The sequence below is a fragment of the Nomascus leucogenys genome, chromosome 12, assembly GCF_006542625.1.
Source record: "Nomascus leucogenys isolate Asia chromosome 12, Asia_NLE_v1, whole genome shotgun sequence".
Taxonomy (NCBI): domain Eukaryota; kingdom Metazoa; phylum Chordata; class Mammalia; order Primates; family Hylobatidae; genus Nomascus; species Nomascus leucogenys.
In genome coordinates, this window is record NC_044392.1 from 14,235,322 (window position 1) to 14,247,715 (window position 12,394).

At 45.5% G+C, this 12,394-nt stretch overlaps 1 protein-coding gene across 3 annotated transcripts in view; it reads right to left on the reverse strand.

Annotated features, from left to right (window-relative positions):
- TESK2 (testis associated actin remodelling kinase 2) overlaps positions 1 to 12,394 on the reverse strand; it is a 116,817-nt gene that overhangs the window by 1,677 nt on the left and 102,746 nt on the right. The window contains exons 4-9 of one of the 3 annotated variants that reach the window (XM_030823776.1): positions 10,181 to 10,327; positions 2,330 to 2,412; positions 2,021 to 2,105; positions 1,389 to 1,472; positions 1,112 to 1,198; positions 318 to 435 (exon numbers count right to left, since the gene is read on the reverse strand). In XM_030823776.1, the coding sequence (XP_030679636.1) occupies positions 318 to 435; positions 1,112 to 1,198; positions 1,389 to 1,472; positions 2,021 to 2,105; positions 2,330 to 2,412; positions 10,181 to 10,327 (604 nt within the window). The remainder of the gene's footprint in view (positions 1 to 317; positions 436 to 1,111; positions 1,199 to 1,388; positions 1,473 to 2,020; positions 2,106 to 2,329; positions 2,413 to 10,180; positions 10,328 to 12,394) is intronic. The other 2 variants (XM_030823778.1, XM_030823777.1) reach the window with 2 other exon arrangements.

Consider the following 12,394-nt stretch of genomic DNA (forward strand, 5'->3'; position numbering starts at 1 on the left):
CTGAAGAATAATCAAGTCTGGGTTACTCTCACTAGTCATAACAAATACAAGCAGCATTTTACCACAGAATGTTTTCACTCATGAAAGTAAAGCTGATACCATGGCCCTGTTTCACCAGTGAAGAAACAGACTCAGAGATGGGAAGCAGTATGCCAAGCTACAGCTCTTAAAAAGGCCAGTACTTGCTGCATCATCTCGTTCCCTCCGCTTTGTTTCTGGACCTGGGATCCTGGCAATCACAACCCTAAGAGGACAAGGCCCCACATCTGAATTTCCTCCCTTAGGGTTAGATTGGGCTTCCTGGTCTAATCTCTTACCCCTGGCTGTGGGCTGCAGCTTCCTATCCCTCTCCTGCTCTTCTTCCTGTAGGCGGCTCAGAATTTCCTCCAGGGTCTTCCCAATCTCCACAAAAGATGGGCGCAGTTTGGGGTCCATCTGTAGGTATCCACAACAGCCATGAGCTCTGCCCTCCATCTCCCACCCCAAAGATGGCATTTGAGTCTATTTCTGGCATCTTTGAAGATTCAGATGTGCAGCTGAGAGACCTTTTCTAAAGGCCCCAGACAATGAAGATGATCCCTACAGTTCAGGTCAGGGAAAACACTACTGTCTACTACCCTCCCTGTCTTAGTGTTTGTCTTACCACCTTGTCACAGAACCTTCCAAAAGTATGCTCATATTAGTTTATTCTGTTCTTGAGTTCTGCTCCTAATGTGTTTCTGGGACGTATCTGAACGAAGCCCACCTACCCCTTGATCCTAACAGGTAAGATCCAGCCCCAGAGCTATATATGTGAAGGCCAAGAAGAGCCTTTCTCATATGCCTCAGGACCAGTTGGATCCACAGTCCAACAATAAAACCCAAGGCAAGGAGTGATAGGTCTACTCTGCAAGCTGAGGACCAGATAATACAAAGCAATTTTTTTCTTTCCTTGGTCCAGAGCTCTGAATAGGTTAGCTGCCAGAGAGAGGAGGAGGAGGTGTGGTTGCTGTCACTACAGTGAAAATGAGGTCCCTCATGAAGCTAATTAGCAGCCTCTCTGTACAGTCCTAACCAGGTGAAAAGGGTTCAGCCAGCCCCTGATGAAAGGCAGAGGGAGAAAGACACTCACATTACAGCAGTTGAAGGTAAGCTGCAGAAAGTCTGGGGGACAGTCTCCCACCATGTGCTGGAAAGCATCATAGTCCAGCCCGAAATTCTGTGGATGGGTATGGAAAGCATAGGTAGACAGTTCATTAATCCCCCCACCCATCCCAGCCTGCTCAGTAGAAGAGGTTGGGAGCTGCCCCTGACAACCAGCAACAGAGAGTTCCAGCAAGTCCACCCCAGGGACAGAACAGTTCCATTGCTTCAAACTAGCCCCATCAGTGGCCATGCTTGCAGCTCACCTCTGTGCGGGGAAGATAGTCCGGGTCGGCCTGGATGCGGGCGATGATCTCGCAGAGGATGATACCATAAGAGAACACATCTGCCTGGTGGGTAGTCGGACTTTGGTTTCCCTCTTAATGGGTTGAGGGGTAGGGTATCTGCCCCTGCCCCTGCCTCCCCCCCACCCCACCATCTAACAGCCCAGGCCTGGGCCATATTGCCCATATTTCATCCAAGTCAGTCACTGGGCAGCTGCCAGGTACCACCACTGCTCTTGGTAGGAACATCTTGGACACTCTGCTAAGAGTGGATTCTAAGGAGAATCAGCCAAGCGCGATGGCTCATGCCTGTAATCCCAGCACTTTGGGAGGCCGAGGCGGGCAGATCACTTGAGGTCAGGAGTTTGAGACCAGCCTGGCCAATATGGTGAAACCCTGTCTCTACTAAAAATAAAAAAATTAGCTGGGCGTGGTGGCACATGCCTGTAATTCCATCTACTTGGGAAGCTGAGGCAGGAGAATAGCTTGAACCCGGGAGGCAGTGAGCTGAGATCGTGCCACTGCATTCCAGCCTGAGCAACAGAGTGAGACCATCTCAAAAAAAAAAAAAAAGAAAAAAAGGAGAATCAGGCCTTGAGATCCTCCAAACTTACCTTTTCATTATAGGGCTCATCTCGGAGAACCTCAGGTGCCATCCAGAATGGGGAACCCACCACAGCCAGCTTCTCACTCCCCATGCTGTGGGGTGAGATTATACAGAAAATGAGCTTACCAATGGCTGGTGCAATGGAATCTTTTGACCATTCCTCCACCCCAAGGATGGGTACAGACGAGGACTAAACAAATTTAGGGAGCTGAGGTTGAGCTGTGACCAAGTCCTGGCCTCTGGGAAGGAGGCTAGAATTTTCCCTTAGCTTCAGCCCCCTGTCCCTTGGACCCCAGCATCCAGTAGGGCTACACACCTGACATCGGGGATCTTCTCAGCCAGGCCAAAGTCAGCTACCACTGCAGAGTAACCATTCTCATCCCTCTTTATCAGGCAGTTCTAGGGTTCCCAGGAAGGAAGAGAAAATAATGTGGCTCAGAAGTGGGGATCAGCCAGCCATAGAATTACCACCCATTCCTCCCTTCCCACCACAGGGCACCTTGTTCTCTGCTCCTTGGTGAACCGCACTCAAGCTGACCCCACTGGTCAGATTAGGGGCTCTAAGACAGCCAGGTGAGATGAGTTAGTCTTGGGTCTTGGGTGGCTGTCCTAGGATACACTTCACATTCCAAACAATTACTCATCTTTGCTTTCTAAGTGCTAGGCATAGTTTTAAGTGCTAGAAATAGCTAGATGAAAACCAAAACCCTTGTCCTCTTGGAGCTTGCAATATAGGGGAGAACAACAAACTATCAGGCCCCTGGCCTCCCTTCCTCCTTCCTCAGAAACACAGACCCAAAGCCCAGGCCAGACTTTGCCAACTTGATACAAGCACAAGACAAGTGTCTAAGCCTTCACTAACCTTCACTGTCCACAAGATCACAACCAACCTCTTCTCTGGCATTAAAAGTCTATGATCTGGCTTTATCCAACTGGCCTAGCAGCTGTCCCCCTGTTCCTGATGCCCCTATGCACATATCCTCATCCAAACTTGTCACAGACAAGCTTGACTTACCAAACCTGAACAGGTCCTTCAAGCCTTTGCCTTTGCTTACACTGTTCCCTTTCATTTGAAATATTCTCCCAATTATCCTTTTCACCTAAGAAAATTTTGTATTTTAAGGCAAGCTGCCTTTTTAGCCATGACCTAATCTTTCTTTTCTTTTTTTTTTTTTTTTTTTTTTTGAGATGGAGTCTCGCTGTCACCCAGGCTGGAGTGCAGTGGCGCGATTTCGGCTCACTGCAGGCTCCACCCCCCGGGGTTCACGCCATTCTCCTGCTTCAGCCTCCCGAGTAGCTGTGACTACAGGCGCCCGCCACCTCGCCCAGCTAATTTTTTGTGTGTGTTTTTCGTAGAGACGGGGTTTCACCGTGTTAGCCAGGATGGTCTCGATCTCCTGACCTTGTGATCCGCCCGCCTTGGCCTCCCAAAGTGCTGGGATTACAGGCGTGAGCCACCGCGCCCGGCCGCCATGACCTCATCTTTCTCCCTCTCATCTCAACTCCTTTAGCTCCTTCTCTATGCCACTCCTCTTACAGTCTAGCAGAAAAGCTGTGAACCCCTCAGGAGCAAGTTCTGGTTTGCCTTCCTTCCTCACAGCTTTCAATTCATGAGATAGGCTGAGAACATGCTCACTGAACAAATGCTGTCTTCAGGTCAACCCAAGTGACCTGTAAATAAACAAAAAGCAGCAACCAGCTCTCCCCAAATAGCTGCTTTCAAAATAGCCCTACACTGCTCTGGCTCAAGAGGCACCTCACCCCACCCCCTTCCTTCACAATAGCAGAGAGCAGGGATCCTTGGCTCACAGAAACACTTCTGGAGCCAGCAAGGCCCCATCTGACCCAAACCAGCCCTCCTTCTTCCTTGCCAGCCTTAGTATCTAGTTGCTAAGACATGGCCAAGTCACCTCCTGCTTACTCCTGTCAGGTACAAATCAATCCCTTACTCTGGCCTTGACATGATTACACTATTCCTCTTACCCAAGCTGGAAGGAGCCGTGATTTTATCACTTCTACCCTGGATCACAGGTAGACATGCCTCATCTCTGGTTTCCAGGAAGGACAGTTCTCGTGCTTGTCCTGGCTTTGGCTCTCTAATCAGTCCTGCTGGCTCAGCACCCCCAGCTCCCTGACTTTGACTGACTGTGAGAATATGGGCCCTAGGCCAGCCTGCCTATTAGCCAAAGCCCCAGCTATAGGGCACCAGCCTGTGAGGCAGTGGCAGCTCAGATATGTCACCTATGTCTCTTCCCTCCTAGAGGACTTTTGAGTGAGGTAGCCCTGCCTACACTAAGCAGTAAGAGAGGCCCAGTCAGATTTCCCTGAGGCAAGAGGTGACCTTTTCAGTTTCAGAAAACAGCCCAGGCACTGTTGCTGCCTGGTTCCCGTTCTTCATTGTCCTCACACCTATTATATTACACTGCAGCAGTGACTTACATGTTTGCCTCTTCACTGGCAAGGAATGATTTCATTTGTCTCTGTATCTGTAACCTAGCACAGGTACCCAGAAGGAGCTTGGCAAAAGTGTGTTAAATGAAAGTTTGGTCTGATGACTGAAGCAACTGGGCTTCTTTTAAAAGCATGTGTCAAGCTGGGTGTGGTGGCTCATGCCTGTAATTCCAGCACTTTGGGAGGCCGAGGCATGCGGGTCACCTGAGGTCAGGAGTTCAAGACCAGCTTGGCCAACATGGTGAAACCCTGTCTTTACTAAAAATATAAAAATTAGCCAGGTGTGGTGGCAGGCACCTGTAATCCCAGCTACTCGGGAGGCTGAGGCAGGAGAGTCACTTGAACCCGGGAGGCAGAGGTTGCAGTGAGCCAAGATCACACCACTGCACTCCAGCCTGAGTGACAGTGAGACTCTGTCTCAAAAATTAAAATTAAAAAAAGCGTGTGTCAAACGTATACAATAATCATACATTCCACTCTCCATAGTGAGGACTGAGCTGAGAAGAGACTCAAAAGGGTGGCCATGGATGCATTTCCTGGAAACCTACACAAATTCTTCAGAACTGGGCCAGATCAGACACCTGAAAGTTCCTGAGGTGTCCTGGAACAGCTGCACAGTCAGTATTAACACTGAATAAAGCCACCTGAGTGGAGAAATGCCAAGTCTATTCATGTTCACTCTAAAGCTGTTTCCGCAACAAAAACAACAAAACACTTTCTGTGTGGCTTCACCTCTTTCCCCTCACCCGCAACAAACTGACTCCATAAACCCAGTTAGGATCAGGCAGGAAAAGACTGATTCTACTGAAAGACTGAACAGTTAAGAGGTTCTTTTCATAGCACGGGGAGATCAGTGACCGAACTGCCGGACTCCTAAATGCCTCAGGGGCTGTTATATTTCAAGTCTCTTAGAGGATTATCTGTTTTGGTGTGATGTGTCCCATCCCTTGCCCTCAATCCCACTATGTGATCCCATACCTTTACCATAGCTCTTGTGTAATGACCTCCTGACTTAAATATCTCCACAACTAGAGTAGAGCCCATGGAAGGTAGAGATTGGATTTCCCAATATTGTGCCCTCTAATAGCACAGCATAAATAGTTCCCAGAAGCTGCTGATGGTTTTAATTATAAAAATTAACTTCAGGGTACACTAACAGTCATTCTCTATATCCCTCCAGCATTCAACGTTGTTCCTAATTCATGTTGTCTTCACTCTGAAAATTGGCATTTTCTATTCCTCATTGTGTGGCATAGCCTAAGACCATAACTGAATAGGCTTTTCATTCTAGTGAAATCACCTAAGTGACTTCTATGCAGTCAACAAAAACAACAGAAAAGAACTAAGAACTAAAGGTGCAATTCATAATTCATACTCATTCCCAACAGTAATCACAGAAGATCAGTTGGGCAGTAATGGTATTAAGCAGAAGCAAACTACTTTCTCAGCTGCCCCCAAGAGCCAAGGCTCGGGTATGTGTGTACTGGTTACTTCTAGAGCTACTGATAAAAGCCTGTGTGTGGCTATTGGCACTTCTTCATAGTGCTCACAAACTGAATATTTTTAAAGCCACACTGCCTCCCACTTCCTTCTAAGTAAGTTCTTGGCCTTGCCACTGCAAAAGTCTGTTTCAGGCTGTTTCTTAGAAGTAATTACAAAATTAGACTGAATGGCTATATCTGACAGACATTTTACTCTTAGAGCATTATTGCAGTAGCTGTGGACATGAATCCTATAAAGGCAATACTACTTTCAGGAGGCACGTTGATAGGAAACTAGGGATCTTTTTGCTTCTAACCACAGGCTCAGGATCATTTGGAAAAAGGCATCTACTTCTCTCTGTCCTGGTTTACCCACTTGGAACATGTTACCTCTACTTTAAATCCCTCTTGTCAGCTCTGGTCTGAGCAGTGTGGACTGATCACTCCTGCAAAGTCAAGGAGAGCATCTATTTTACAGACTGGGAGCGTGGAGGTTCCAAGGTCACTGAAGTCATTCAGAGATGGGGACAAAACTGGGCCTGGGACCCAGAATCTCAGCTCTGGAGCAGGCGTTTTGGCCTCTTTGCTATCAAGCCCTTCGCCCTTCCCTGAAATAGGCCCAGGAAGACTTTACTCTCATAGGCTCTGTGCTAGGTGGTAAGAAAACAAAAGTGAATAAGAGGAGCACTTGAGAAACTCATATGCTGGTGGGAGATACAGACACAACAGAACAATCAAGTGATATGGAGTGTATAATATTAAAATATAAGAAAACCTGATACTGTCCTTAAAGAAATAAGACACAGACCCAAGATGGACTATGAAGAGATAATTTGGAAATCTCAGAGCCCTCTACTGTCCCTTGAGCTTTATTTCTTAGAGATGATAAAAGGGCAATGAACACAGACAGTATCTCAAATTGGACAGTCTGGTTCATAAGACTCACTTGTTTGTCTTCAACTTGAGATCCCCGATAGTGTACTTCCCAGCCTTCCTCCAGAGTTTGCAAAAGTCCTTTGTTCTCACCACCTGGAAGTATCCTCAAAACCTCCTTAAAGTCCAGACCCAAGAAAGTACAGCCCAGAAATACAGGGAGTTATTTCTCCTATGTTCCTAGTTTTTTTTTTTTTTTTTTTTTTTTTTTTTTTTTTTTTTTTTTTTTTTTTTTTTTTTTTTTTTTTTTTTTTTTTTTTTTTTTTTTTTTTATTTTCTCCTATGTTCCGCTCCTCAAGTCTGATCAGCTGCCCCCCCCTGTTCTTTTTGTCTCAAGCCAGCTGACACTGGGAATACCCATTCCCTATAAGGAAGAGCAAAGGGTAGTGGTCTTATCCTATAGTCTAAAAAGGTTATTTTTATAATACAGCACAACAAGCCCGGACAGAACCACACTTGGACACTAGCACAATGGGACAAAGTGATTTTGGGGCACAGAAGGGAATATGATGAACTCTTAGGGAGTGGGGGCTTTCCTCGAGGAAGCCTAGCTGCCCTGGCCTAGAGTGATATTTCCTGCTTGGAAAACTTGTCGTCTATGTAGCTAAACAATTATAAAATGCTGTGCACTACTTTTTAGTTATTTGCCAACAAGACTGTACATACCTCTAGGTCAGAAGTTCCTCTTTTCTAATATTCCTTCATCCTTGGAGCCAGGTACAGGAGACGTGTGTGTGTGTGTGTGTGTGTGTGTGTGTGTGTGTGTGTGTGTGTGTGTGTTGGGGGGAATATCTGAGTAACTGATACGTATTTTGTCACAAACTCCTTCTGTCTTAGAAAAAATGGTGCTTTCTGAGTAGGAAGCAAAGATTTGATATCTAAGTTGATTCAACCCCATCCATTTGCCTGGAACAAATGCATTTTTCTTTTTCTTTTTTTTTTTTTTCAAGACAGACTCTCGCTCAGTCGCCCAGGCTGGAGTGCAGTGGCACGATCTCGGCTCACCACAACCACTATCTCCCGGGTTCAAGCGATTCTCCCGTCTCAGCCTCCCGAGTAGCTGGGATTACAGGCACCCACCATCATGCCCGGCTAATTTTTGTATTTTAGTAGAGACAGGGTTTCACCATGTTGGTCAGGCTGGTCTTGAACTCCTGACCTCAGGTGATCTGCCCGCCTAGGCCTCCCAAAGTGCTGGGATTACAGGCGTGAGCCACCACGCCCGGCCTGTACTTTTCTTAGTCTTGGTTTTCCAAAACATTCTGGGGGAGAAGAAATGGCTAATAAAGAGATAAGATACCACCTTCCAGGTCCCAACTGCCTAACTGTCCAGTTCTTACAGACAGTAATGTAGATAAAGGGCTCCTTACAACTAGGCCTCAGCTGGTTCCCAGTTTCTACTTGCCAGTCTTGTGCTCCTTCAGGAACAGTACAGCTGACTACAAATGACTCTGCCACACACCAAAACCATTCCATGTGAGGCATCCAGGTACTTACTGCTTTAGGCTTTATTGACTCAGAGTACTGCTACTTTTGTTCCCTTTCAAGCTTTTTCTTAAGATGGGCTCCCTTCCCCTCCCCCTCATCTGGGGCAGAAGGAGTAGGAGTATGTGCATGCATGTGTGAATATGTGTACATGTAGGTATTGAGGGTGGGGAATGAAGTGACAGCTATTCTTAGGCAGGTACAAAACTCTTATACACCTCCCTAGCAGACTTTAATTCAGTTCTTGGGCAGAAGTCATATTAGATATGTTAGATTGCCTTATAGTTCTCCCATTAATAATCAAATAGTACTATTTATATAAGCCTTGTCATGATGGTATCTTAGGCCATTTGGCTATGAGGTGCCTGTTTTGTGGCATGGCCAACTTCCTCTGAAAGCGACTCTTTTCTAACCTGGTCACACAGCAATTTGGACAGCAAGAGAGTGCTACAGAGATCAGCTGATGCCAAAGAGGAACTGGCAGGGCAGCAGAAACTCAATCACACAGGCAGAAAATGGGTCAGTACATATGGCCCTAAAAACCTGCATTCAAGTGACTAAAAATCACTGAACTCTTGCTCTTAGCTAAGAACTACATCATGGGGCCACGGGAAAGAAAACTTATAGGCCCCTATACTGCCTTGACTGCTGTCATTCCTATAAGGCAAGAATTTCTTAACCCTTCTCATGTCATTTGCTCCTGTAACACATATTCAGGAGATTGAAGTTAAACATGAAGGCTCTCAAGATGTATGAGTTGGCTGGGCACAGTGCACACCTGTAATCCCAGCACCTTAGGAAGCTGAAGTGGGTGGACTGCTTGAGCTCACAAGTTTGAGACCAGTCTGGGCAACATGGCAAGACCCCATCTCTATTAAAAATACAAAAAAAAAGGCTGAGTATGGTGGCTCACGCCTGTAATTCCAACACTTTAGGAGGCCAAGGCACATGCATCACCTGAGGTCAGGAGTTTCAGACCAGCCTGCCAACATGGTGAAACCCCATCTCTACTAAAAATACAAAAAATTAGCCAGGGGTGATGGTGGGCGTCTGTAATCCCAGCTACTCAGGAGGCTGAGGCAGGATAATTGCTTGAATCTGGGAGTTGGAGGTTGCAGTGAGCCAAGATCACTCCATTGCACTCCAGCCTGGGCAATAAGAGTGGAAAAAAACAAAACAAAACAAAAATACAGCCAGGCATGGTGGTGTACGCCTGTGGTCCCAGGTATTCGGGAGGCTGAGGTAGGAGAATTGCTTGAGCTGATGGAGTGGAAGCTGCAGTGAGCTGAGATCACGCCACTGCACTCCAGCCTGAGTGACAGGGCGAGAACCTGTCTCAAAAAAAAAAAAAAAAAGTATGTGTATTGGCTCACTCAGCACTGAAAGGAACCTGCTGTAAGAAAATATAGGCTTATGGTGGGGCACAGTGACTCACGCTTATAATCCCAGCACTTTGGGGGGCCAAGGCAGGGTGGATTGTTTGCAGCCAGGAGTTCAAGACCAGCATGGCCAATATGGCAAAATTCTGCCTCTACTAAAAATTAGCTGAGTGTGGTAATACGCACTTCTAGTCCCAGCTACTCAGGAGGCTGAGGCACGAGAATTGTTGAACCCAGAAGGCAGAAGCACTCCAGCCTGGGCAACAGAGTGAGACACTGTCTCAAAAAAAGAAGGAAAAGATGTAGGCTTTCTAAGGACCAACTATAAAATATAATGAATTATGTCCTCTGTGATTAAATGTTAAATCTAACACAGCTTTCTTGGCAAAAGAGAAGGGTGGTATCTCTCAATGAGTTGTGAGAGTAAAGCCTCCATACCTTAGATGTGAGGTCCCGATGAAAAATGCCTTTGAAGTGAAGGTAGCTGAGGCCCACCGCTATGTCATAGGCCAGTTTGACCCTCACAGTCCAAGGCAAATGCAGGTTACTGTCTAGCAACTGTTCCAGGTTCCCGGAGTTGATATACTGCAAAACAGAAGGAAAACCCAGCTACCATTTATCAGAAATGTTTAGGCTAGTGGTGAAACCATTAGAGAGTAAACACCTAGAAGAGAGAGACTGTTTTTTTTTTTTAAGTTACTGAGGGCTTATTCTGCCTCCAAGCACTATGGTAGGTGCTGCACACAGTGACACTTTCCTTTAAGGAGATCACAATCTATTAAGGGACATGGTCAAACAATATCATATAATAAATATTAAAATATAGTTATGTGCAGGTAGGACAACACCATGCAGCGACAAGGATAAAGCTAAACTGTGGAGGCATGTCAGAGGAAATGCAGAGAGGAAATAAGGAGTCAGAAAGGATGACCTGGAGTAGCAGGAAAGATAGACACAGAGGGAGCAGCATATGCAAAGTTATAGGTTAAGTGCATGATGCATTCAGGAACTTAATTTACTTCGATATGGCCAGAGTGCATTTATAGACAAGTCAGGAAGTGAGGCTGATATGTTTTGCTAAGATATGTGAACTTTATCCTGTCTATAGGAAACAAAAGAAGCATTTTAAGCAGGAGAGCCACATGGTTATATTTGCTTTTTAAAGAAAATATTATTTTAGCAATGGTATGATAGGTGGATTAGAGTGAAAAATACAGAGAAAGGGAAATAGGAGATTACTGCAATAATGCTGGTGAGAGCAGGGCATCTGAATCATGGCAACAGTGGAGGCATTAGAACAAGGCAAGATTCAAAATGTATTTAGATGGCAGAGTTTAAAAAAAAAAAAAACTTGATAATTGCCTGGATTAGAGAATGAGAGCAATAGGCTATTGGTCCCTGGATGTCATTTTTAAATACCCAGAGAGCAAGGAGAGGAGTAGGTCTTTAGAATAAGAGGCAATGTTAAAAGAGAGTGAGTTCAGGCCAAGTGTGGTGACTCATGCCTGTAATCCTAGAACTTTGAGAGGTAGGAGGATCGCTTGAGCTCAGGAGTTCAGACCAGCCTGAACAGCATAGTGAGAGACTTAGTCTCTACAAAAATAAACAGAATTAGCTGGATGTGATGGTGCACACCTGTAGTCCTAGCTACATGGGAAGATCACTTGAGCCTGGGAGGTTGAGGCTGCAGAGAGCTAAGATCATGCCAATGCACTCCAGCCTGGGTGATACAGTGAGATCCTGTCTTAAAAAAAAAAAAAAAAAAAAAAAAAAAAAAAAAAAGATAGTGAGTTCAGCTGGGAGAAGTTAAATTATTAAAGGTGCAGGTGCTTATTGGACAACTAAGGTGGAAATGATCTAAATAGAGTCAGTTTGAAGTTTAAGAACAAAGTCTAAGTGAAAGACTTAATATTTAGGTGGTAAAAACATTGAGCTGAAGCAGTCATGCATTCCAAGGTCATGCATGCCCAGGGTTTAACATGTAAGATGGGAAATTAACAGAATCCCAAGGAACAGACAAGAATGTCAATATGAGAATATTCTAAATGTTCAGAAGGACTAAACTCCATCTCATAAATAAATAAATAAATGTATGTTCAGAAGGACAATGACATTCTACATGTCAGAAGGAAAGCATTCTACAAAGGAAATGACGGACAGTATCAAAAGCTATGAATGAGGAAGACGAGCTTGAAAGGTGTCCACTGAATTTGCAACCAGGAAATCACTGGCAACCTTGGACAGAGCAGTTTCAGTAAAGTGGTTAAGACGAGTAAGACTGAAGTGAACAATGGAAAGAGTAGCAGATAAGGTTATGGAGAAACCATGTGAAGATTGTCTGGCTGTTCATCATTCCTAAATACCCATGAAGGGCAGCTTTGCTTTTTTATTTAAAAAAAAAAAAAAAAAAAGTGAATAAGTCTGGGCACGGTAGGAGGCCAAGGTGGGAGGATCGCTTGAGGTCAGGAGTTTGAGACCAGCCTGGGGAAAGTGGCAAAATCCCATCCCTACAAAAAATACAAAAATTGGCCAGGCGCAGTAGCTCCCAGAGGTGGGATCACAGTAGCTCACACCTGTAATCCCAGCACTTTGGGAGGCCAAGGCAGGTGGATCACCTGAGGTTGGGAGTTCAAGACCAGCCTGACCAACATG